The 23,291-nt window shown below is 36.9% G+C and overlaps 1 protein-coding gene across 1 annotated transcript in view; it reads right to left on the bottom strand.

Moving 5' to 3' along the window:
• CABCOCO1 (ciliary associated calcium binding coiled-coil 1) overlaps positions 1-23,291 on the bottom strand; it is a 109,523-nt gene that overhangs the window by 5,583 nt on the left and 80,649 nt on the right. Inside the window, exons 4-5 of the mRNA XM_023546980.2 lie at positions 1,262-1,384; positions 819-959 (exon numbers count right to left, since the gene is read on the bottom strand). Of these exons, the coding sequence (XP_023402748.1) occupies positions 819-959; positions 1,262-1,384 (264 nt within the window). The remainder of the gene's footprint in view (positions 1-818; positions 960-1,261; positions 1,385-23,291) is intronic.

The following is a 23,291-nucleotide window of genomic DNA, read 5'->3' as shown; positions in this document are numbered from 1 at the left end:
GCGAGGTATGCTTATGGCAAGCTTATCTTTTGCTCTTTCTACATTAGTTGTTAGTATGGTGTGCTTTTTATTTATGGTCTCATGTTCAGATAACAAATCAATCCTACCCTGAGATGCATTAGTATTTAAATATGCCATATGTTGTCCAACTGATTTGTGGTAATTTCTAAAATAAATGACAAATTTACTCAAAATATGAAATTCATTTATTTAATTATTTTGCCTAGTAAATGATGTGAATTCCTACAAAACTTTGTGTCCAGGTAGAAACAGCTAATTTTCTTTTTGGACAGACTGGAAAAATATATGTATATAAAGCTACGTTGGCAGCTGTTACAGTCACCATTTTCACCCTGCCGCTGATGTAAATTCCTAGGCCGCTAGAGATATGTGCAAAGGAACAATCTGAAAGGAAGTTCAAAGACTTGGAAGTCTCTGTAAGAAATCTGATGAGAAGACTCAGTTTAGAATTACGGTTTGGCCTTCAGCGTTTACTGTTTACAAATGTGCTCAGATTACTCTGGCGTAAGCAATGTTTACAGTGGGACAAGGCACGAAGTTTTCCTGTGTTATTTTTTGGGGTTTTGATGCTGAATGGTTTTTGTAAACTGATAACACACCCCACACTAGATGCTGTGGGCAAATCTATTTTGTGATTTTATTAATCTCAGATGATTCAATTGAGCATTATGTTGAGATGTTAAATTGAACTCCATCATTAGCATTGCTCTTGCTGGCAGAGTTTATAGACATTAAGGTTGAGGTTGGCTAAATTAACTAATAATAAAGTAAGTGAGCACACTGTCAATACCGAGTACCTGAATGCTGAGTAGAATATCATCTGTGACTTGACCCAGAACTGATTTTATATCTTCAATGGTGAAACAGGCTAAAGGATCTGTGTCTAATGCATCAGTTTCTGGCTGGGTCTCCTCAGGGCCTTGTTCTCCATCCAACCTCTAGAATATTGAAAGTAAACAACACTCCAATGATTTCTGGAGCATTCAATGATTTTTATGTAATCTCAAACTTCTACTGGCTACTGGCGGAGATCAGGGAGGATGGGGTGGAAAAGATTCAGATTGCCAAACCACTCTCAACTGGTCCATCTGTGAACCAACACTAAGAGAAATATTTGTATTTGTTTAGGAAAAAAAATTGCAAGGACATTTGGTTCCTTCCCCCCGAACCCTGCTGCAGAGAACATAAGGCTGAGGTAGGGTAAATTAAAAAGGGGGTGGGGAGGGGAAAGGAAGCATACCTTCATTTCTGTAGCTGATGTTGGGGATGCCTCAATGATTGTTGAGTATACATCAAATGAGATTCCTTCTTCTAGCGGACCTGGGAAAGGGGTATCTGCAGGCTTTACCACCTCTATCACTTGCTGGAGGGGAAAAAAAAGTGATGTATTATGACATAGGCTTTGGTGAGTAACCACGATTTCAGCCAATTCCCTTACAAAGGTACCGGAGTTCCAAGTCTATTATTTTTTAAGTGCCATCTCCTCTGTGAACTGTCACCTGCCCTCTTGGTTCTCTAGTGCTTTTTGTACCCCATGCTTTACAATTAGCCCTTTGTCCTTTCCACTCTTTATTTTCTTTCTATAATCTGTGCTTTAAGACCAACAAGTATGTAAGGATCAAACTCTGGAGATACATAAATCATGAAATTATTACCATCCTGTGAGACTTGAAAAAACCCTGAACTCATCGTACCCTCATGTCTAACTTCTCCACAATATCTCAAGTAAACGTAATGTTGAATTTCATCATTTAAAATTAATTTTTTTTTAATTTAGGTAGGTTTGGGAATGTACCAGAATCTAAGATATTACCATATCTAAAATATGGTGTATATTTTCCTTTGAATTCATATTATTAATTTTAACTTGATTTTATACAAAGTTGCTACTTGGTGCAAATATTTAGAAGCTCTGAAGTGTCCTAATTTTTTGGCAAGACAATTAGGAGACAAGGAAGTTAAATGAGTGGCTTAAGGTCAAATGATTACTTACTGACAGGGCTGGGGGTTAAAACCTGGTATGCTGACTTCCTGGCCTATGCAGTTTTCAGTAAACTGTAATATGTCATCATATTCCCATACTTGGAAATTATTGATATTATTAAGCATATAATTTTTATTTTATTAGGTGACATCATTCTAGGTTGTTTATTTTAAGTTGACTCAATGTCAACCAAAATAAAACATTGAGAAAACATATCTGAATTGTTCTTTTCTCTCATCACATTTATAAGGCATTATTTTTTTCCTAAATGGGCCATACAAGCATTTTCATTTTCCCACAATATTATTTGTACTTTTTTCCACTCTTGTTTTTCATCATTCCACATTTTCTATTGCTCTTTATTTTACCAGGCTAGGGAACATTTTTAGGGAACAGAAGACAGCTAAACATATTTTAGTACCCTCTAAAACATTATAGGTAAAATAAATAAGCTGCACATGGGAATCCAGAGGCAAGGGCAGATGATGAGGCATTTACTTATTGGTATAGATTTTAATGCGGGGTGAGAAACAGGAAGTTTAAGAGGGTGAGAAAGACCTCAAAAGGAAAAAAAAAAAAAAACCAAGAGAGAAAGCAATTGATTGGCGTTTATGAAACACTGCAGGCTTAATACAAGGTTGTAATGAAACAGTTGTAATTTTCTTATAATGAAGCAGAATTTTATCTTCTCTGCTGTTGTCATATTTGTCTTGTTTTTTCATGCACAGAATAAGCCTTTCTGCTATTTCGCCCTCATTCCAGTGGAAGTTGTCAATAGATTGCCTCTCCATCCTGGTAGTAGCAGGCTCTACCATCCGCCCACTTGTGTCTTTTCTTCCATCTGAAAAAACCGACCAGTTTCCATCAAGTCGTTTCCAGCTCATGGTGACCTGATGTAGGTCAAAGTAAAACTGTGTTCCATTGGGTTTTCAGCGGCATATTTTTCAGAAGTAGTTCACCAGGGTTTTCTTCTGAGGTGCCTCTAGACGGACCCCACCCTCCAGCCTTTTGGTTAGCAGCCTAGAATGTTAACCACCTGTACCACGCAGGGACTCCTTGTCTATCTGATGATACACTTAAATGTAAGCAGGTATTCATTTTCCAGTATCCCTTTCATCCCTCAAACCTGTCCCCACCCCAACCCCTACTCCTCATGGTCTGGATTTCTTTATAAGGCTCATCTGAATTAATTGCCAACTACTCAACTTTCCTGGTCTTGGCATTGTGGTGTGTGTTGCAGTAGGTCAGCAACTTGGAACTCCTCAGCTCTACGTCATCATTTCTTTGGTAGAGTGAAGCTCACATTTATCCAAAGAACCTGAGGTTCTGAACTAAAAGCTTCAGGGAGAGTTGGGCTTTCCTTTTTTTTTAATGAGTATAGATCATACAGCTGTAGCTGTTAAAAAAAAATTTTTTTTTTTTTTTTTTTTATGATTAGCTGAAGCTGTTAGTTTGATTTAATTCGTGCACATGATCTGGGGGTAAGAATTTCTTTTCTTCAGGGTGTTTTGCATACAATTAATGAACCAAACCATAGCTATGTTTTTCACTTTCATGAAGAATTACACTTAGCTATGTTACTAAAACACTGTAAGAGAAAAAAATGCCCCAGTTTTAGACAAGGGAAAATATAAAGCCTTTTTGTTAACAGTAAGAAGGTACATTATCAACTATATAGTTTGAAATAAACATAACGCCCAGAAGTGCCACGATAATTTTCCCCCGTAAGTAGCCTTTAAAAAAAAACAAGTTTAAGAAAAATTAGAATCAATAATTGTGGTGAAAGCACGGAGCCAGCAAATATGTTTAAATGAGATCGTCTGATGTGATACTTTCTTTAAAAAAAAGAAAAAACAATTAGGCCTTTGTATTATTTTTTTTTTTTTAACGAAACGTCATGTTTTACAACATCATTGGTTCTGTAATAAAATCTATTTAAAACAGGGATACATGGTCAGCTTTATTAAGTTAGATTTTCTAAAAGAACGTTATAATTTCCTCAAGTCTATGAATAGTTGAAGCAAATTAAATAAAGCTAGTTTTATAACTGTTTTTATACATTCTTAGAGAATTCTAATTGTCTCATTTTTTTTTTTTTTTCCTCAAAAGTCTAATATCTTACCTCTTAAATCTGGAAAAATAAAAACAGAAAAAGGATCAAGTATGTTTATTAAAAAAGCACTCCTACTTGGTAGCCTGCTTTGGCAGCCCCCTTGTTCTGTGTGAGAGTAGCACCCATAATCTTCAGATCAGGAAACAAAGGGAAAGACTTCAAGTGACTTGCCCGAGGCCTAATGCTGAGATTAAAAATCCGGAGTTTCTGATTATACGCATACATCCATTTGGCCAAATGACTGGTTTTGCTTGACTTTCAAATACCCCCTAAATATTACTTCGAATGTAAAGCAATAAATGTGTTTCTCTTGCCATTTTTGAATGCTTGCACACAAATGGATGTAATAAAAACAATTACGCTGTTCCATGTGAGTGCTATTTATATTTTTTCTGATAATAAGCAGACCATTTGAACCAAGGTGAGTACATGAAAAGCTCTCATAAGGAAGAGAATAGATTCCCAAACAGAATAATCGACTGTTAAGTGAACATACAATAAATAACATCTACAGATGTGGTCGCTAGAAAATTAGTTTTGCATAACTTACCAATATACATTTCCCCCAGATGTTATCTGTTACACGAAAATTAAGTTAGTTATATTATTCATTGTGTGCACATTGCATTAGTGTTATTTAAGATGGCTTATAATAAGAGCTTTAGCTGAATTGTGCTGCAGTATTTAAAGAATATCAAATAAATGGCTTTTTGGCTTAATTTAATACTCATAAGTACAAAATTTCATTGCCAAACATTATGTAGATTTAAAGAATTTGAGCTCTTATAAGCCAAATGGGCTCACTAGAAATCTTTTAAGAAATTACATATTCAATATGAAATAGACATGTCCCATGGGAATCCATGATAGGAATTTTGAACCCTCCTGGACTAAGTATAAGATCAGTTTGGGTCTAAAATCATGCTTATAGGAATTAGGACCTCCTTCAACATCTTTTCATGTTTGAGAATATAAAGATATTATCTGAAAAATTGTATTACATCATACTTTCTTTTTCTACTTTATGTATTAACATAGTCAATTTTATTAATTCTGGCTTATTGTTTTTTCTTTAGAAGTGCTTTTTTGGAGAAAGAATTTCTCCAGATTTGTGAGTAGTGTTTGTACCACTGAATTCTATAATTTGTGGGTAGTGTTTATATCACCGAATTCTATAATTAAGTGGCAGTTATTCTATTATCAAATTCTATTATTACGTTATTCAAGATATTAAAAATGTCATAGAAATTACAACTTTCCACCATCTTGAATGGCAGCAAACAAGATAAATCCGTTCAACCTTTTTTGAGCTCCCAGGCACACAGACAAAAAGCTGGTTTGCTTTAAAAAGACATTTGTTTGGATTTGTCAGCTTGATGACTTCATATGTAAATCAGAACTTACTAAAAAATGTAAAAGTTTTAGAAAGACAAACAATCGCCAACTTTCTCCAATTTTAACTGAGGAAAAAAGGCATGGAAATTCCTGTCATGTTTTAACTTCTTTTCCCCCTTGAAGAAAGGCATTACCGTTTGCAAGTCTAATTTAGAAGTACTTGTGTGGTTCTGGAAAATTTTAACAAAAATTGCAACCCTTTGCCCACAATACACTACCCATAAAGTCACAACATATGAATGCCACCTGCAAAACGCAATAAACTCTGCTAATATCATAGTGCGGCCATAAATTTAAAATGAAAAGAGAGGAAATTTAAAAGCTAAGCTGATCAGAGAAACTTTAATTAATCCATTTCTAGAGTATTTTTCTTTCGTGGGGCCATTACAAACTTCTTAATGCATCTTGTAAATGTAGAATATCAATTCTACTACCAGAGGCCTCCTCCCCCTTAGCATTTTTTGACTTGGAAATAAATTCGCAAATGCAGCACATTAATTTTCTTTTCTATGCTTAATGTGCAATATTTACATTTTGAAAAGGTTCAAAATGTTGCCAGGCTTCTGCAGGGTATGAATAGACATCTAATAGCAACTTCTATTTTTATCCACAGCCTACTGGTAGTTTGAACATTTATAACTTAATAGAGCTTAAAAAAATTTTTTTTTTTTTTTTAGTTTGAACATTTATAACTTAATAGAGCTTAGAGACCATCAAATCCGCACATGCTAATCGCCTAAACATTGAACGGTAACACAGCATAACAAGTTAGGACAGGAAATGAAGACTACCCGTTCTAGCTGAAGCGGCAAGAAGGAATTTAAGTTGGCACGCCACAGTAAAACCAATTTGCAATCTGGCTAGGACACTCCAGTTAACACCTTGTGTCCATTTTTATTTATGTATCCTGATTTGATCTTGTTTAACATGGGCTTGAAATAAAAAGTTAGCTAATTAAAGACACTGATTCCAGAGCATCTCAGACAGCTTTAGTATTTTTAAGTGTACTTCTACTTAGGACCAACAGCACAATTTGAAAAGAAATCTGAGTACGCCTATTTTAATAACCTCAGACAATAAAATCCTCTCTAACGAATCTGGGAGTACCTTCTCGTAGTGTAAATACAATTTAAAAGGAAGGCAAAATGTTTTGATCTGGCTGTGGTACAAACATTTCCTGAGGGTTAAAACGGTTCTTCAGATACCTAGATGTTTCCTAAAGATGGCAACAATCAAGAAGAGAGATCACTGAATTATGGGCTCTGGACTTGGCTCTATTCCTAATTGTGTCATGCTAAAAAATCCCTAGGCCTCAGTTTATTTATCTGTAAAAGGAGGATAATGATAATTGCTACCTGGCGACTTCATTGAATTGTTTTAAGCACAAATCAGATAATGTGGATGAAAATGCTGGGAGTTCTTCAAAGCGAAGGTTATTAAATGCCAAGATGTATTATTATTATTTATAATTACTCTTATTATTGAAAGGCTCCTCTTTATAACACCAGCATTGGTATAGATCCAGTACCTCTCCTGAGGACATTGTTCCACGGTAATTCTATATGTAATTGTTAATATTGCCCAAGTAGTACAATTAACGGCGAAGAATTTGTTAACAAGGATCCACCATTACTCTGTATCCATATGGTCACAGCCTTTAAAATATCAAACATATATCCAACACCACCTTATCTGAAGAGTTCCTTGGACCCAAACAAATTCTCTTTTGAGAACATGACAGCATGTAATAACCAGGTAGCTATGTGGCATGATCAGGTCTAAGGCAAATCGTTTATTTAGAAAAGGAAGGTGTTTACAACTAACTTTCAAAATTAGGAAATCTGTCTGACCCTCTCCCCCACCCAATGTATTACTCTTTTAAAGTTTTGTTTGTCAGTGTAAAGTGAGGCCTATGGTTGCCCAGACTAAAGCTCATTTTAAAAAGACTCCCTTTAACAAATTTTGGCAAAAGTAAAGAGGGTACAGGGGGCTTATACAAAAATGAAATTATTTCCTGGCCTTCATATTTGAGAACATTCTTTTTAAATTCGTCATTGTTGTTAGGTGCCGTCGAGTCAGTTCGGACTCATAGCGATCCTATGCACAACAGAATGAAACACTGCCCAGTCCTGAGCCATCCTTACAATTGTTGTTATGCTTGAGCTCATTGTTGCAGCCACTGTGTCAATCCACCTCGTTGAGGGTCTTCCTCTTTTCCGCTGACCCTGTACTTTGCCAAGCATGACGTCCTTCTCCAGGGACTGATCCCTTCTGACATTATGTCCAAGGTATGTAAGATGCAGTCTCACCATCCTTGCTTCTAAGGAGCATTCTGGTTGTACTTCTTCCAAGACAGATTTGTTCCTTTTTTTGGCAGTCAATGGTATATTCAATATTCTTCGCCAACACCACAGTTCAAAGACATCAATTCTTCTTCAGTCTTCCTTATTCATTAAGTGCCCGTAATTTGCAGAAATCATATGAGATAATAAATCATCATGGTTAGGACAGAAACTACAATGGAAGAACCCTAAGTCCTTGGCTCTAATCTTTCTCTCTTTTCCCATGAACTTCCTGTTATTTTGACAGTTTAAACTACCTAAGAGGAGGCTGAAACCATTTGGACAAAGCTATACATATAATTTACTTGACTTCAAAGCATACTGATTGAACTGCATTTCAGTGCCTGAAATCATCAGTTGGAAAAAAAAAAAAAACAGCTTCTTAAAACTATATTGGAACTAATTTCATTTAAAGGTAAAAAGCTTTTTGGGGCCAAAATAGAATGCTGGTAAAGTGCTATGAAATCTTTAGAGAAGTCAACGTAATATTGTTATTCCTGACCTCCTAAACCCAAGAGGTCTATTTTAAGCAATCTGACATTAAAAATGTGCTGACAAATATAGATTTAAAAAACAACACAGGAAGTTGTAAATCAGTTGGTAACCCTTAGTATCAAGGAAATAAAGAGACTACGAAAATGTAGTCATTTATTTTCGCCAACCTCAACCTTAATTTTTAACTAAAGAGAATTTGCAAAAGGCATGATGTTTATATTTTGGGTATTTTATTCATAGCTTGTGTGTTTCCTTTTTCTCCAGTTGGCTCATAAATTATTATAAGGAAATGTTGTCACAGTTATAAATATTTCTCTTTCTCCTTAGCTCCCTCCAATCTCCCCCCCCCCTTTTTTTTTTAAATTCAATAACTAATTTTTTAACTGTATTAGGCACACTTTGGTGAGCAGGACAGAATTTTTTTTTTTTTTTGCTTTGGAGGAAACTGTTGCCAATTACTTTCATGCGTCTGGCCTTCTAGAAACTGGGTTCTCTCAGGAAGCACCCAAGCCCTTCCTCCCTTGCAGGCAACCTCTCATTCCACACACAGGGAAGGTCGTTCTTTCATTATTTCAATGACCTAAAAAGGGTCATATTTTCCCTTGTAAGGAATAACTAGGTGCTCTAGAGTTCCTGGCCTTTTTATGGAACCTGAGTTCTTGGAAATTAGCTACAAAACTGATTTTGTGGACAATTCTCAAAAAAAGACCTTTCACCTACAATCTGTAAATCATGCTAGTTTAGTTCTCAAGAAAGACCTTTCACCCACAATCTGTAAATCATGCTGGGTTAGTTAAAAACAAACAAACCAAAATAACAAGAGCAGCTAGGAACAATTTAGGTTGTATCTTCTAGTCCAGATTCAAATGCTTTAGAAATCAGGTGTTTTCCCTTAAATGTGTAGCCAGAGCCCTGGATTGGCTCTGCCACTCCATGGCCTGTAGGTCTGTGCTACGGTTTCTTCATTTGTAAATTAGGGGGTTGGACTAGGTCATCTCTGGTCAAGTTACAGATGTTCTCTTCTATGATACTAAATTTCAAGTGGCTTTTTCTCTATTTACACAAGACGCAAAGTCGCCGGCCTGCACAGATCCCCAGATTGAGTATTTTCCTGCCATGATGCAGAGGAGTATCTGGATTACACGCTCAGTGCTTGCTGGAAACGTAGACAGGCTATAGCTTGTCCAATTATCCTACTTAATTATCTTCCCCAAACCTACTCCTCCTCCACTGCCTTTATCTCTCTGTGTCATCATCAGCTTCTCAGTTACCAGGCTCAAAACCTGGAAGTTGTCTTCTGTTGTTCACTGCGCCTTGTCTCTTACATTAAATCAGCCACAAAGCTCATTGGGGACACCTCCATGATGTCTGTCACACCTGCTCCCTTCTTTTCATGACAGCGCCCAGTCTGTAGCCTTCAAATCTAAGTTCTTGCCTTCACAGACCTTAAACCTCAGCCACACAAGACTACTCACTCTTTCCCAATATGCACAGTGCCTGGAATGTAGTGGGTTCTGAATACATCTTTGTTACATGTATTTTAAAAAAGTATGGATGAGGGTGCTTTCCCAGCCCTGTGTCTTGCCCGTGCTGCTCCCTCTGCTTGGCGTGCTTTTCTCCCTCATCCCTGCCAGTCAACATTCCATCTGGCCTTCTGGGCGGCTCATTAGCCACATCCTCAGCAAAGTCTTTCCTGATCTCACCTGTGCTCTCAAGAGTATTTTGTTCACTCCTCTTGTGTGGTATTTGTCACATTGTAGCTTGGGTATAGCCTGCTATTTTGTAGAAGCAACTTTAGGGTAGGAACCACGTCTTATTCGTCTTGAGGGTCCCTAGCTCAGGTCTTAAAAAAAAAAAACTTAGTATAGGGGAAATCATGCATTAGATGTTGACTATTCTGTTACGGTATCCGTTCATTTACAAATTTTCAGGGTTGCCAGCTTGTTTGATCAGCTACAATCAGGTTTTAAAACTTTGTCATAAAAACTGATAACGCTTGGAGATAGAATTATAGTGACTTCATTGTGGCCTCAGTGCAATACCTGTATTTCTAGTTACGGAAGGAATTCTAGAGTAAGCAGCTTCTCACTGATTTGACTGGATTGTTTTAACTGACAGATAGTTGTTTTATAGACACAATGTAGATTACAATTCTGAAGAGTCTCCCAGAGATACCACTGCCTTCACCTAGCTCCTGATGAAGGTAATGCTAGGAAAGCTCTAAGGGTCTTGCCGAGTTGCCCAACTCCAGAAGCCATGGCTGGCATTGCATCCCTGGAGTACAATTGGATGGTACCCACTGGAGTCGTGAGAATGGGAAGGGCTGAGGGCAGCACTGGTCGCCCTACAGGAAAATAAATGTTGATGAAGATGATGATGATTGAAAAATAGCAGCCCTTGTTTATCGAGAACTTACTCCATGGTTGGCATGGGCTAATTAGAAAACACATCGCAAATATTATGTCTTTTAATTTATACTATGTTGTGAGGAGAGGTTTCATAGACCCTCTTTTTCTGATGAAGAGCCTAACACTCAGAGAGGTTAAGTAATTTGGCCAAGGTCAAGCAACTAGAAAATCGGGAATTCAGTCAGAACTTGAATCCAGATCTATTTGACTCCAAATCCCATGTACCTAATCCTTAGGGGCAAGGGGAGCTCTACTGGCTCTTTTTGGTTCCCTTCAAAATGCTTATCTCCAGTTTATGATGAGGAAATAGATGTTTGGAAAAGGGAAATGACGCCCACACTAGGGATTTGAAAGCAAAGTTCTCAGGTAATTTCAAAAGATCATTTTTTCACTGGTTCCTCATATCACTACAGCATATTGCTCCATATAACTCAACCAAAGTAAGGCACGGATGACTGAGTTTTCTTTTTTTTTTAATGACTAGATATAAAAAGCATTGGGTTTATAAGGAAATCTGAGAACATGCTTAATTCATTTTTGTTATTAAATAGGAAAGTACAAGAGCATCAGTTTGGTTTTGTGACTAAAACTGCATGTTCCTGCTCAAATAACAATTTGTCCTATTTGTTGTAATTATAATTACTGTTTTCATTGAAATCACAGTTTTTTCTAGGAACTGGCATGCAGAAAAACAACCGATAACCTAAAACTTAAAAAACACATTGAGAAATGGGCATGGTTGTATGAACAAATCTCTTCTGATTATTCTCCTACTCTGTGCGGTAATGTGCTTTAAATCCATTTCCATATTTTTAATTAACACTGAGTTCCAAAAAACTTTCTGAAGGCCAAATGGGGGGAGAAGCAAATTTACTTTATCAGAAAATTGACTACAGACTATTTCGGTGGACTTTATTATTTTTACATTTTAATGATTTAAAATTAAATATAGCATGATTACTCACAACAGAAGACAGTGAAATAATTTTCAGAGCTGATATAATTTTAAAAGTCAAACCTGGGTGAGTAAGATATTGGTTCTGTTGTGGAGCAGTTCTACTGTTCATCCTTCAACTATAATTCCTGATCAGTTCCATCCATTTAATAAAAGGAATTACAGAGCTGTACCAAGTTACTCTTCTAGGAGAAAACCAGTATCACTACAGTGCCACTAAAAAGTGAGACTTTATCTTAATAGCTGTCCTATAGGTACCACAGTGCTGTTTCTACCCTAACCCATTTTCATGGTTTTGAATCATTTGTTTCTTTGAGTGGGAAACACAGAATGCAATCCTACTCCACAAGTTTTATTTTAAAGCTCCTAGCACCAAAAATCTACATAATTAGTTATATTGAAACGTTGTCATTTTCACAAGTAAAAGGCTTACTGCACCACCCTAAAGATGCTTATTCATCCAATGTCCCACAGCAAGGGCCTCTGTTTCCTCATCTAGAAAATGAGGGTAACATGGGCTTTTATGAAGCACTTACATGGTGTCTGGCATGTAGGAAGAGCTAAAGTGTGGGGTTTTTTTTGTTTGTTTGTTTTAATGTCGTGTAGTTATATCTGCAACAATGCTTCAATAGTAAACTCTCTGATGGCAGGGACTTCATCTGTTTTGTTCCCCACTTCACCGACTGGCAGCCAGAAACCCTTTGCCACTGAGTGGACTCCTACTCATGGCAACTCTATGTATAGCAGAGTAGAGCTGTGCTCATAGAGTTTTCAGTGGTTGATTTTTTGGAAGTAAATCCCCAGGCCTTTCTTTGGAGGTGCTTCTGGGTAGACTCGAACCTGCAATCTTTTCATTTGCAGCGGAACACATGAACTGTTTGTACCACCCAGGGACTTGGCAAATGGCTAGAAATAGTGGGAGAGTAATAAATATTTATTGAACAAATAAATGTAGGAAATCATTGTGGTCTCATGTAGTCAATAAATAAGTTTTTTTTTTTTTTTTTTTTCCTGCTTAATAGTCTCTTGACATACAGGGTGCCAGATTTTAAGATTTTTTTTTTTTTCCATTCCTTCCACCCCCTAGTATGACCTATAACTCAGGATGGTCATTATCTGGGTGGGTGTCCAGTCCTGCTCCTTGACTTTAAATATTCCTTTCAGCTAATGATTAGGTGCCTCCAATGGGTGCCCAAGCTCAATGGAGTTATGCAAAATGAATAGGTTGTAGCTGTACGAGTGGAATACTGAGGATGGGTATAGTCTCAATAGCTGTCCCATAGATACCACAGTGCTGCTGTGTACCTGATGTGTTGCCTAACGAGGGAATTACTCAGGCCACAACAAGCCTGGAAGGTTGGTTCTGGCTTTCACACTACGAACATAGCCTCGGTATGAGGAGCTGCTAATGACGCCAGTGAATCGGGCACAGCATGTTAATTTACTCAGTTCAAGGAGCTTCCCGATATTTATAAATGAACTCTGTACATTAGGCAACCAATGTTTAGATAAGAAAATCAGAAAACAGCACACGATGAAATATAGTGCTTCCACAGATTGTAGTATCAATCAACTCTAGCAAAGCTAACATCGTTTAAGTGATCAAAAGCAAAGACAATGAGCTACTATTTCAAAATTCTGCTAGAAATAAGGAAACTGGGGTTAAGGACATTCAGGTAATAAATGTGCATTGCAAAACAAAAGCATAGTATTAATTAGGTTAATCTAATTATACAATCTACAGTTGAGCCTTAACATATTTTCGATCCCTAGTATCCCTGGAAACATCAGCCACCTGATTATTATCACTGCCTTTTTTTTTTCAGGAGATGCAGGTTTTTACCTTTGAAGGATCTGATATTTAAGGCATGTTTGGAGAACACATAGACTATCAAAATGTTATGAAAAGACACATTCTATTTCTTTAGCTTCTGTTTGTATTTGAAACATTTTATTCTCATTCTGCTTAAAAAAGATGCTAAATATTAAGAAAATATCAAGAAGTCAGTATCATTACAGTAATTCTTTATTCTAAAAATACTGTTTCCTTGCAGTTTTTAAAAATTATATTTGGCTTATTTATTTACTAGTAAAACTAATTTTATTTTGGCTTCGGACACAGAAATATGACATTGTAACTGATTTATTCTTTTATCAGATCAATTTTTCTGTTGGTAGACCATAACACATTTTATTATTTTAACAAGATTTTTTAAAAAGTGTTTTGCTGTTACATCTACGAACTTCATGATCGCACCAGCATCTGTCAGATTTAATCACCTACAGAACTACCTTATAAAGATTACCTTATCAGAGAAAGTGTCATCTTGTGAGTTTAGGTGTGAGAATTGCAAAACAAAGCTGAGCTACACTAACAACTGCTGTGCTAATTTATTGTAAATTATGTTTTTTGTTTGCAGAGATAAGACATGAGAAGTATTTCTATTTAAATTCATTTCCTATGATTTCAACATAAATACAAAACAGCCCAAGGTAAAAAGTGAGAACATAGACTATTCCTTAAACAGGTTCTAGTGAGAGCGAAATTTATGTTCTAAGCTATCGGTTACCAGTCATGTCACACAGTTCTGGGTGCAGAAGCAGACAGCACAATTAAGACAGAACGTGAATACTTAGAATGCTAGATGGAAATTGCTGATTGTCATGTGAAGAGTGATGATTTATAGTATATTAACTAGAAATAATTGCATAGCAAGCCGGTCTACAACAAAGCTTTAATTCACTAGGCTGACACTGTAAACTCATAATCTGTTGGTCTGGCACCAGCAATGATGGATTAAGGCTGTTCAGAACACATAAGCATGTCCTTTTCATGAGCATTCTGGGAACCGTAGTTTAGATGACCCCAGTAAAAACAACTGCCATGATTTTAACCAAGCTGGTCCTTTAAGAAATGTAAAAATCACAATAAGTCATTATATTATTAAAATTCACAACTGAGTGGCAATGAATCACATCAAATTATCACCTCTAAATCATCAAAGAGCATAAAGTGGGCCCTATAAAGCAGAGTCTCAATGCATTTTTAACAAGATGAACCTTTTATATAAACAATATTTCATTATTATATTTACTGTTATTATTATTAAAACAAGAGTAAAATTTAGTGCCCATAAAAGTGAAGGGCTAACGGTGCTCACTTGAACCAAAAGGAATATAGACCTGCATTTTGTAGACTCCTTTATATAGCTCTGCCAATATGTTTGACCTACTCTTTTTCTTGTGAGTCAATACCAAACACGGGAATTTGTTTGATCTTTTAAAAAGGTGTCAATGATGGGACATCTGATTAGATGCCCTCTAACCTATTTTGTTTTTTGACCTACACTACAATTTGAATGCTAGTCTAAGGGAACCAGTTATAAGTCAACTCAACTGTTTCATCCCCTGTTAACACTTTGGATCTTTCAAAGAAATGGAGTTGAAATATCATGGAAGAAAAAAACTGAAAACCATTTTAGTGGATTTTCTATGACTCTATGTCAGCTCACTTGTTTAAAACAGTTTTGCCTCTAGTGTAAAGTTTAGGTTTCAGTTCAAATGAATTTATCTGGTACATTCCATGTACTAGACACATTTTTGCCCTCGAAGGGGTTATACTTTGGAGGGGGAGTTAGAAAGCAGGGGATACGAATACATGTATACTCAATTCTAATACTATGCAAAAAAAATGGCTACAATTGGGCTAAGATAGCGGTCTGTGGGGCTAAAAAAAAACCCCAAAACAAAAAAAAAACCAACCCATTGCCATGGAGTCAATTCTGACTCATAGTGACCCTAAAGGACAGAGCAGAACTACCTCATAGGGTTTCCAAGGAGCGGCTGGTGGGTTAGAACTGCTGACCTATTGGTTAGCAATCAAGTGCTTCACCACTGAGTCACCAGGCCCCATATTTAGCAGATATTTGAAGGATGGACCACTTGGGGCTCAGTCAGACAAAGAGAGGAGCAAGAAAGGAAGGACACGGTAGAGTATGTGGGCGTGATAACATTTGTCAGCTAGCCACTCTTCATAATAATTACCCAAAGCCAGAGGAAAAGCTCATTTGGAATATAAAAACATGTCAAAGTAAAACTTGGCTCTTGAAGAAGTTGAGTGTAATTGTTGGTTTCTGATAAATATTGCCTTGATTGCAAAGAGCAGAAAAAAAGTTGTTGGTCTATGGTTATTTTTACTTTAAATGTTCATAGTTAGAGGGACATAAATAGACCTCTGGTCATATTATGAAAAACACATTTGATAGCTAAATATAAAAAAATCCAAATATTAATAACTACTGACATTTATATAGACCTTTCCTCCCAAAGCTCTTGACAAACATTACTGACTATATACACACAGAAATAGCACTGAAATGCTGCTACCCTTGCAAAGGATTAGACAATAATCCAAAAAAAAAAAAAAGTAGCAAATGGCTGATCTACTTAAAATATAGGTCTGCAGAATGGAGGTGTGCATTTGGAAATGCAAACTCATGCCACAGCCCCTCCCTCCCAAAGTGGATGTCACATTTTACTTCAATTTATTGAATTACTGGTCTTATTTGAGTTCATCCTCTTATTAACTCACCCACGGTTTTTCTATTTTTTTCTTAGATGGGGCCTGAACTAGTGTATGATTGCTGTGGGGCGGTGAGTAAGTAACAGGATTGATGGTCCTCCTTTCTGAGGACAGCAGCTCTGGCTCTTTAGCACCTCCTAGTGCTAGGAGGGCAGATATGCCAGTGCAACACAGGAGCGCCATCTACTGAAGGAGCAGTTCTGTTTCTCCATGAGTCAAGACTGTTCTTAGTTATCTGGGAAAAATCATCTGGTTCAAACAAGTTTCAATTATGAAATATGAGATCAAATAACTTGTTGCTGTTATGCTTAATGACACTGATGAAGAGGATGCTGTTTGTCAAAGGTGTTTGAATAAAATGTAAATGTATGGTGAGAATCATTTTTTTAAGGCTGGAAAGCATAAACTGTCTAATGAATACTCTTAGGTCCCTTGCTGTAAAATATTAATTACTTTATTGTATTCTCAAAGTATAACTGGTAATGACAAAAAAAAAAAAAAATTAAGGCTGTTTATATTTCCTGTCATGTTATAATTTCAATTTAGGACTTATCCCAACTATTGGATTTAAATTGTAACATTCCTCTTTCTTTCTTATAAATCCAATATATCTTCAAAAGTTCAGCTACAATCTCAGTTTCTCCTTAAAGCTTTCATAGTTTTCCAGAACGTCATCAACTTTATGTTTTGAAAACTCTCACTTACGCACTTATTTCCCTTGTACCTTTACTGAGTATGTACTACAAGCCAAGCACTGTCCTTGGCCCTGGGGATTCAGAGGAAAACAATACACAGTCCTTAACTTTCAAGGAGGTCACAATGTAGTGTGAAGGTGGGGGGCTTGGTAAGGATGACATACAAGGTCATTTGCAGAGTGAAATAATTATAAGAAGTACATGAAAAAAAAAACAAAAACAGCACATGCAGGGTGTTCTAGAAATATAGAGGAAGGGCAGCCAGTCCCTGGTGGGAGAGGACAGAGGAAGAGACAAAGGGAAAACTTAAAGAGAAGACAATGCTTGAGTTGAAAATCTTATGGATAAATACGAGTCAGCAAGCAGATGAGGTTGAATAGGGAGACAAAATCCCAGGCAGACAGACAGGAGAAATGGCATGTACAAAAGCATATAGGAGTAAGAACTTTCTAGGACAAAAGATGCACACAGTGTGATGAAGCCCGGGGTGACACAGGCCTGGGCTAAGCCCCAGCTCTAGTATTTAGTAACGACATGACTTTTGGGCAAGTCATTTAATTTCCATAACCCTTAGTTTTCCCACCTGTTAAATGGGGCTAGATTGGCAATCATCCAACCAGTAAAATCGAATTGGGGGAGGATCTTGTGGGAAGGCGTATCCAAAATTTAAAAATCACAACAATGGAAATAAAAAACACAGTGATAGTCTAGCAACAACAAAATGAAATTTAGTTTGAGGACCATTTATGCTTTAAATATTTAAATGAATGTTTTAAATTTAAAATGTAATTTACAGTCTTTTACACTAGGACATGTCTAGAAATAAGTGTATGTTTTTCTCCTCCCATAGTTACCTTCCAAAGATGGAGGAAAAAAAAAATGAAAAAGAAATTAAGGGATTTATTTTCCTTATGTCCAAATAATATTCAATAGTTTTTAAAACACGTTTAGCCTAAGTTAGAACAATGTATTTCCCTCATCATTTGCTGAGAGGAAGCCTGCTTGATTAATGTAATTAAAGGGTTGCTTGTAACTCAAGACTCAATTAAAAAAATAAATTTGGCCTTATTACTTTACTTCCAACTGGTGGTTTTCCTAGCGTGATTTTTGAGCTAAAATCTGCGGCTGCTTTGTTCAAGACACATGAATTGTTTTAGCACATCCTTTCCCCTGCTGTGCATATGATTAAGAAAGCAGAGGTTAAATAGTGCAGTAAAGAATTGGGTAAATTCATTCTATTTTTGCTCACAGTGTCTTAGCCCTCCTCCCCTGTTTTTAGGACTGGAAGAGTGCCGAAACCTATTATCTTCTGGAATTATTTGAGATGTGTTCTTATGCTGAAAATGTAACTTCTCTCTCTTAACATTTCTCACTACACTGATTTTGTGTTGTCTGCGCTGTAGATATTGTCTGGGCGGACAAGAACGCCAAATGCAAGTGCTTTCTACCGTTCACTGAGCGCTCACGTATGGTGAGCATTTGTGATAAGCATTTTGCATATATTGTTTCATTTTTTTTCTTTGTGATAACCCTCTGAGGTAAGGATAATCAGTCTCATTTTCAGATGAGGAACAAGAGGCTCTGAGAGGTTATGTTGCTTTCGCAAGGCCACACATTTAGTAGATGGCAGAACTAAGGCACTAGCTCTGGTCTGTCTCTGAGCTCTGGCCCACCTGCATTTTTTCTACCTATAGTTGGACTCAAGAGATTTGAATCTAGTTCTGGTAGATTATCTGGCATGTAGTTGGTGCAAGCCATATTAAATTCAATTTAATGGAAATCTTATGCGTATCAGGGCAATGAGCAGTCAGTCCTTGTCCTCAGTGAGTTTGGAGTTTCATGCAGATGTGAATATAATAATATAACGCCCCCCATGCATCCCCCCCCCCCCCGCCAAAATGAACCAAACTTGTTGCTGTTGAGTCAATTCTGATTCATGGCAACTCCACAAGTCTCAGTGTAGAACTGCTCCAAAGGGTTTTCTTGATGTAATCTTCACAGAAGCAGATTGCCAGGCCTTTCTTCCCCAGAGTTGCTGGGTGTGTTAGAACTGCCAACCTTTATGTTGTAGCTGATTGCAAATGACTTGCACCACCCAGGCTCTTATAAACTCGTTGCTATGGAGTCGATTCCAACTCACAACAACCCTACAGGACAAAGGAGAACTGCCACGTGAGATTTCCAAGGAGTGGTGGTGGATTTGAACTGCCGACCTTTTGGTTAACAGCTGAGCTCTTAACCACTATGCCACCAGGACTCCAAATATAATATCAATAATGTAGTAGCATTATTGTAATATATATTGGTATATAATACAATAAACAGCATGGCAGGCAATGTAGTATAGTGAGAAAAACATGACAAATTTAACATTCCAAAGCAGCACTCTTAATTTCTTCTCCTAAACCTGTTCCTTCCCCAGTCTTGCAGGTAATGTTCAAACTAGAAACCTGGGAGGAATCCTCGATTCTGCCTTTCCCCTTACCCTTTAAATCCAACTCTTCAGGAGGTTCTGTCAGTTCTGCTCTGAAATTCACTTCTCTCTACCTTCTCTGCCCAGTACAACCCAGTCTACCTTCTCTGCCACGGTCTAATTCCGAGTCACCCAGACCCCTTTATCACCTTCTAACTGGTCTGCCTGCTTCCCTCTGCCCCCTACCCTAATAAGAACTATTATACAAACAGCAGCCAGAGCAGGTTTTGTGGAGTCTGAAGCTACGCTATGTTACAAAATTAGGTATAAAAGTGAATCTATAGAATTTACGAAAGTGAATATATACAATAAGAAAAGTAACAGGAAATTACAAATATTAAAAAGCTGACACATTTCATATATATCACAAAATTAAAAAAATAAAATTTAAAAATTAACTGCTTTGCCAATATCTGTAATACATTTCCCTCTACCTTTTGGGCTTCATACTCTAATCACCTCTACAGATAACAGTTTTATAAAATTGAAAGAATTAGAGTATTTAGTCTTTCCTCTAGCTTGGTTAGTAGAAATTTTAATAATTATTGATAGTTTCGCAAAGTTTTAACCTCATAAGTCAATGTCATGTGCATTTTAGAATTGATGTCAAAATTCAGTAGGGATACATAAAAGACCCTAAAAAGTTTCTAAATACTATAATTTGTATATGAAGGAAACTTGCTGACATTTTTCTGAAGGGTCGGCAGTTTGAATCCGCCAGGCGCTCCTTGGAAACTCTATGGGGCAGTTCTACTCTGTCCTATAGGGTCTCTATGAGTCGGAATTGACTCGATGGCACTGGGTTTGGTTTGGTTTATGTAGGGAACATTCTTAAATATTCTTTGAATGAATGGCTCTCTTTAATCAATTTGTGCTGATGTCCTCATTGCAGACACATATTATATGTTTTATGTTATTTTCATCGATATCAGTAGTTTCTGTAAAAATGCAAGAAATTTAAATCTTATTACCATGTGTTCATGTGATTTTATCATCTTCATTAGTTGGATTATCAAGAAATCCAAATTCATTGCTTCTATTGAAAATACCTCTCTTCTTCTTACAAGATTACTATTTATGTTGTGATCTGATTGTCTTGGGGTTACAATGCACTTTTTTTTTTTTTGGATTATGGTATTTGTGTGTGTGTGTGTATTAGGTGCAGAGCAAATCAGTTTCCTATTCAATAGTTTGTACAAAAAGTATTTCAGGATCTTGGTGTCATTCCCCACCATATGTCAGTACTCCCATTTCTGCCCTGGGTTGCCCATTTCCTTTAGTCCTGATTTCCACCTCTTCCTGCCTTCTCGTCTTTGCTTTTGGGCAGATATTGCCCTTTCCATCTCCTATAATTAACTGTCCCAAGGAATATGTTCCTCTTGGATGTTGTTTATCTTATGGACTTGTCTATTGTTTGGCTGGAAGGTGGTCTCTAGGATTGGCTTCTGTTCCAGGTCAGAAAGGTGTCTTAGGGCCATAGTCCCAGGGGTTCCTCCAGTCTCTGTCAGACCAGTAAATGTGGTCTCTTTCGTGAATTTGATTTTTTGCTCTGCAATTTTTCTCCTGCTCTGTCTAGCACCCGCTGCCGGGATCTCAGCCAGAGCAGTTGATACTGGTGATCGAGCACCATCTAGTTCTTCTAGTCTTTGAATCATGTAGGCTGTGGTTTATGTGGTCTGTTAGTCCTTTGGACTAATTGCTTCCTTGAGTCTTTGGTTTTCTTTATTATCCCTTGCTCCAGGGGGTAAGAGACCAATAGTTGTATCTTAGACGGCCACTCACAAGCTTTTAAGACCCCAGACACTACTTACCAAGTACGGTGCAGAACATTCTTTATGAACTATGTTGTGCCAGTTGATGTCCCTGAAATCTATGGTTCTTTGTCTTCTAGCCTAGGAACTTCATCACGTGAGGTGTTTTGTTACGTGTAAGAGGTTTACTGACTGTATCCTTTTTGTGCTCTATATGAGCAGCACCTACAGTCATGTATGTAGAAATATCTACCACCAAACCTGTATCTGCCAGTAGGTGTATTCCCTTACACCCTCTCACACTTCTTGGCATACCTATCTACCTATTCATCCATTCGTAAATTATTATTTATTAGTACTATTGTTGCAGGATTGTCTAAGCTATACCAGTTAGCATAGCTGCCCTTTATCCTTGAGTTTCTCTTAGTGTCCTCTCTTGCCTTGGTCATGTTTTGCTGACTTCCCCCATATTGTGTATTGCCTTTCCCATCACTGTTATTAATACCTGTCTTCTATCTAATTGGTAATTTTCAGTTAGCACTGCTAACTGAAAGGTCAGTGGTTCAAACCCAAAAGCCACTCCACAGAAGGAAGATGTGGCAATCTGCTTCCTTAAAGATTGGAAACCCTGTGGGGCAGTTCTACTCTGTCCTATAGGGTCGCTATGAGTCAGAATGCACCCCACGGCAATGAGTGGTCTTTTGGTTTTTGTTTTTAAATTTGTTCTATGTTCTGTAGTAAATTTGAAGATGTCAAAAGAAGATACCCTGCATATAATTCTAAATCATAAATTGTAATTTCTCACTTACTGAACGAGAACTCAAAAGTGTCCCCAAATTAAAATGACGTTTTATTCAAAATTTATTGAACAAAATGCTTGCATCTCATTTGTGCGTGGATTTCTATTTTGGGTCTCCAAATACATAGTTTTGAGTTCTTAAAATGTCATTTAATTCACATTGCAAGACTTGAACAGCTTTTTATCCATTTGATTAGAAGAATTTTCTATAGACTAGCTTCTAGTCCCCTATATTTCAAACCTGGTTTCTCATCTACTACTCACACATGCCCAGTGCGAAGCCCCAAAAGGACATGTTCACATTGCAATATGATCTTGAACACTGACCTTTTGTATCATGATGTCACACTGGGTAGTAGGAGAAACCATACCTACACAGAGATGGCTAGATATCCATTATTATAAAAGGGTTTCCTTCCCTAGTTCAAGCAATGACCTTCCTAATATACTTCCCTAGCCCCAAATTTCCAATTGTCTTCAGTAAGTTTATATTTTGTCATCCTAATATCACATTAAACTTAAGGTATTTAAGACTAAACTTGACTTTACAATTCTTACTATCATTAAGGAAAATTGGCTTTTTCTAATTAGGCCAATAACACATTTACTCTTTTAGATCATCCTACTCAAATCTGTGCAAGTTTTAATTGATGCTAGTCTTTTAGTCTTCCATATCCAAATGGTCACCAACTCCTATGTTAAATATGCTGTATAATATTCCCTGATTTGTCCATTCCTTTTCATATCATTGTCACATCCTAGTACTGGTTTTTGTAATTTCTCAAATTATTAACCAAAAAAAAAAAAACCCCGAACTGTCACAGTCGAGTCAATTCCAACCCTATAGGACAGAGTAGAACTGCGCCATAGCATTTCTAAGGAGTGCTGGTGGATTCAAACTGCCGACCTTCTGGTTAACCATTATAGTTTCTCTGTCCCTAATTACTTTTCATTTCAAAATGCTGTGCATAACATCACCACATTACTTTGGTCAAAATACTGTTTTTATCACATCAGTTTCATGCTTAAAAACTGCAATATGGAATTAACCGCTTGCAGCATTTGGATTAGGGCTCTTGCCAAAGATAGAAATAAATAAATAAAACCCTCAAATTTCTGAAGAATTAAAAAGTTAACTTTGGTATCCACCAAATATTAATTTGGATGAATTGAGTGGAAAACCAGTCTGAATCTGAGAGCAGCTTAAATTATGGAATATCTTCTAAAGAGAACTTTATTTTCAAGTGCAAGTCTGTAACCTCTCAAGCACGATACTCA

The sequence above is a fragment of the Loxodonta africana genome, chromosome 16 (assembly GCF_030014295.1).
Source record: "Loxodonta africana isolate mLoxAfr1 chromosome 16, mLoxAfr1.hap2, whole genome shotgun sequence".
Taxonomy (NCBI): domain Eukaryota; kingdom Metazoa; phylum Chordata; class Mammalia; order Proboscidea; family Elephantidae; genus Loxodonta; species Loxodonta africana.
The sequence above is the reverse complement of the archived record's forward strand: the minus strand, read 5'-3'. Positions and strand labels throughout refer to the sequence as shown.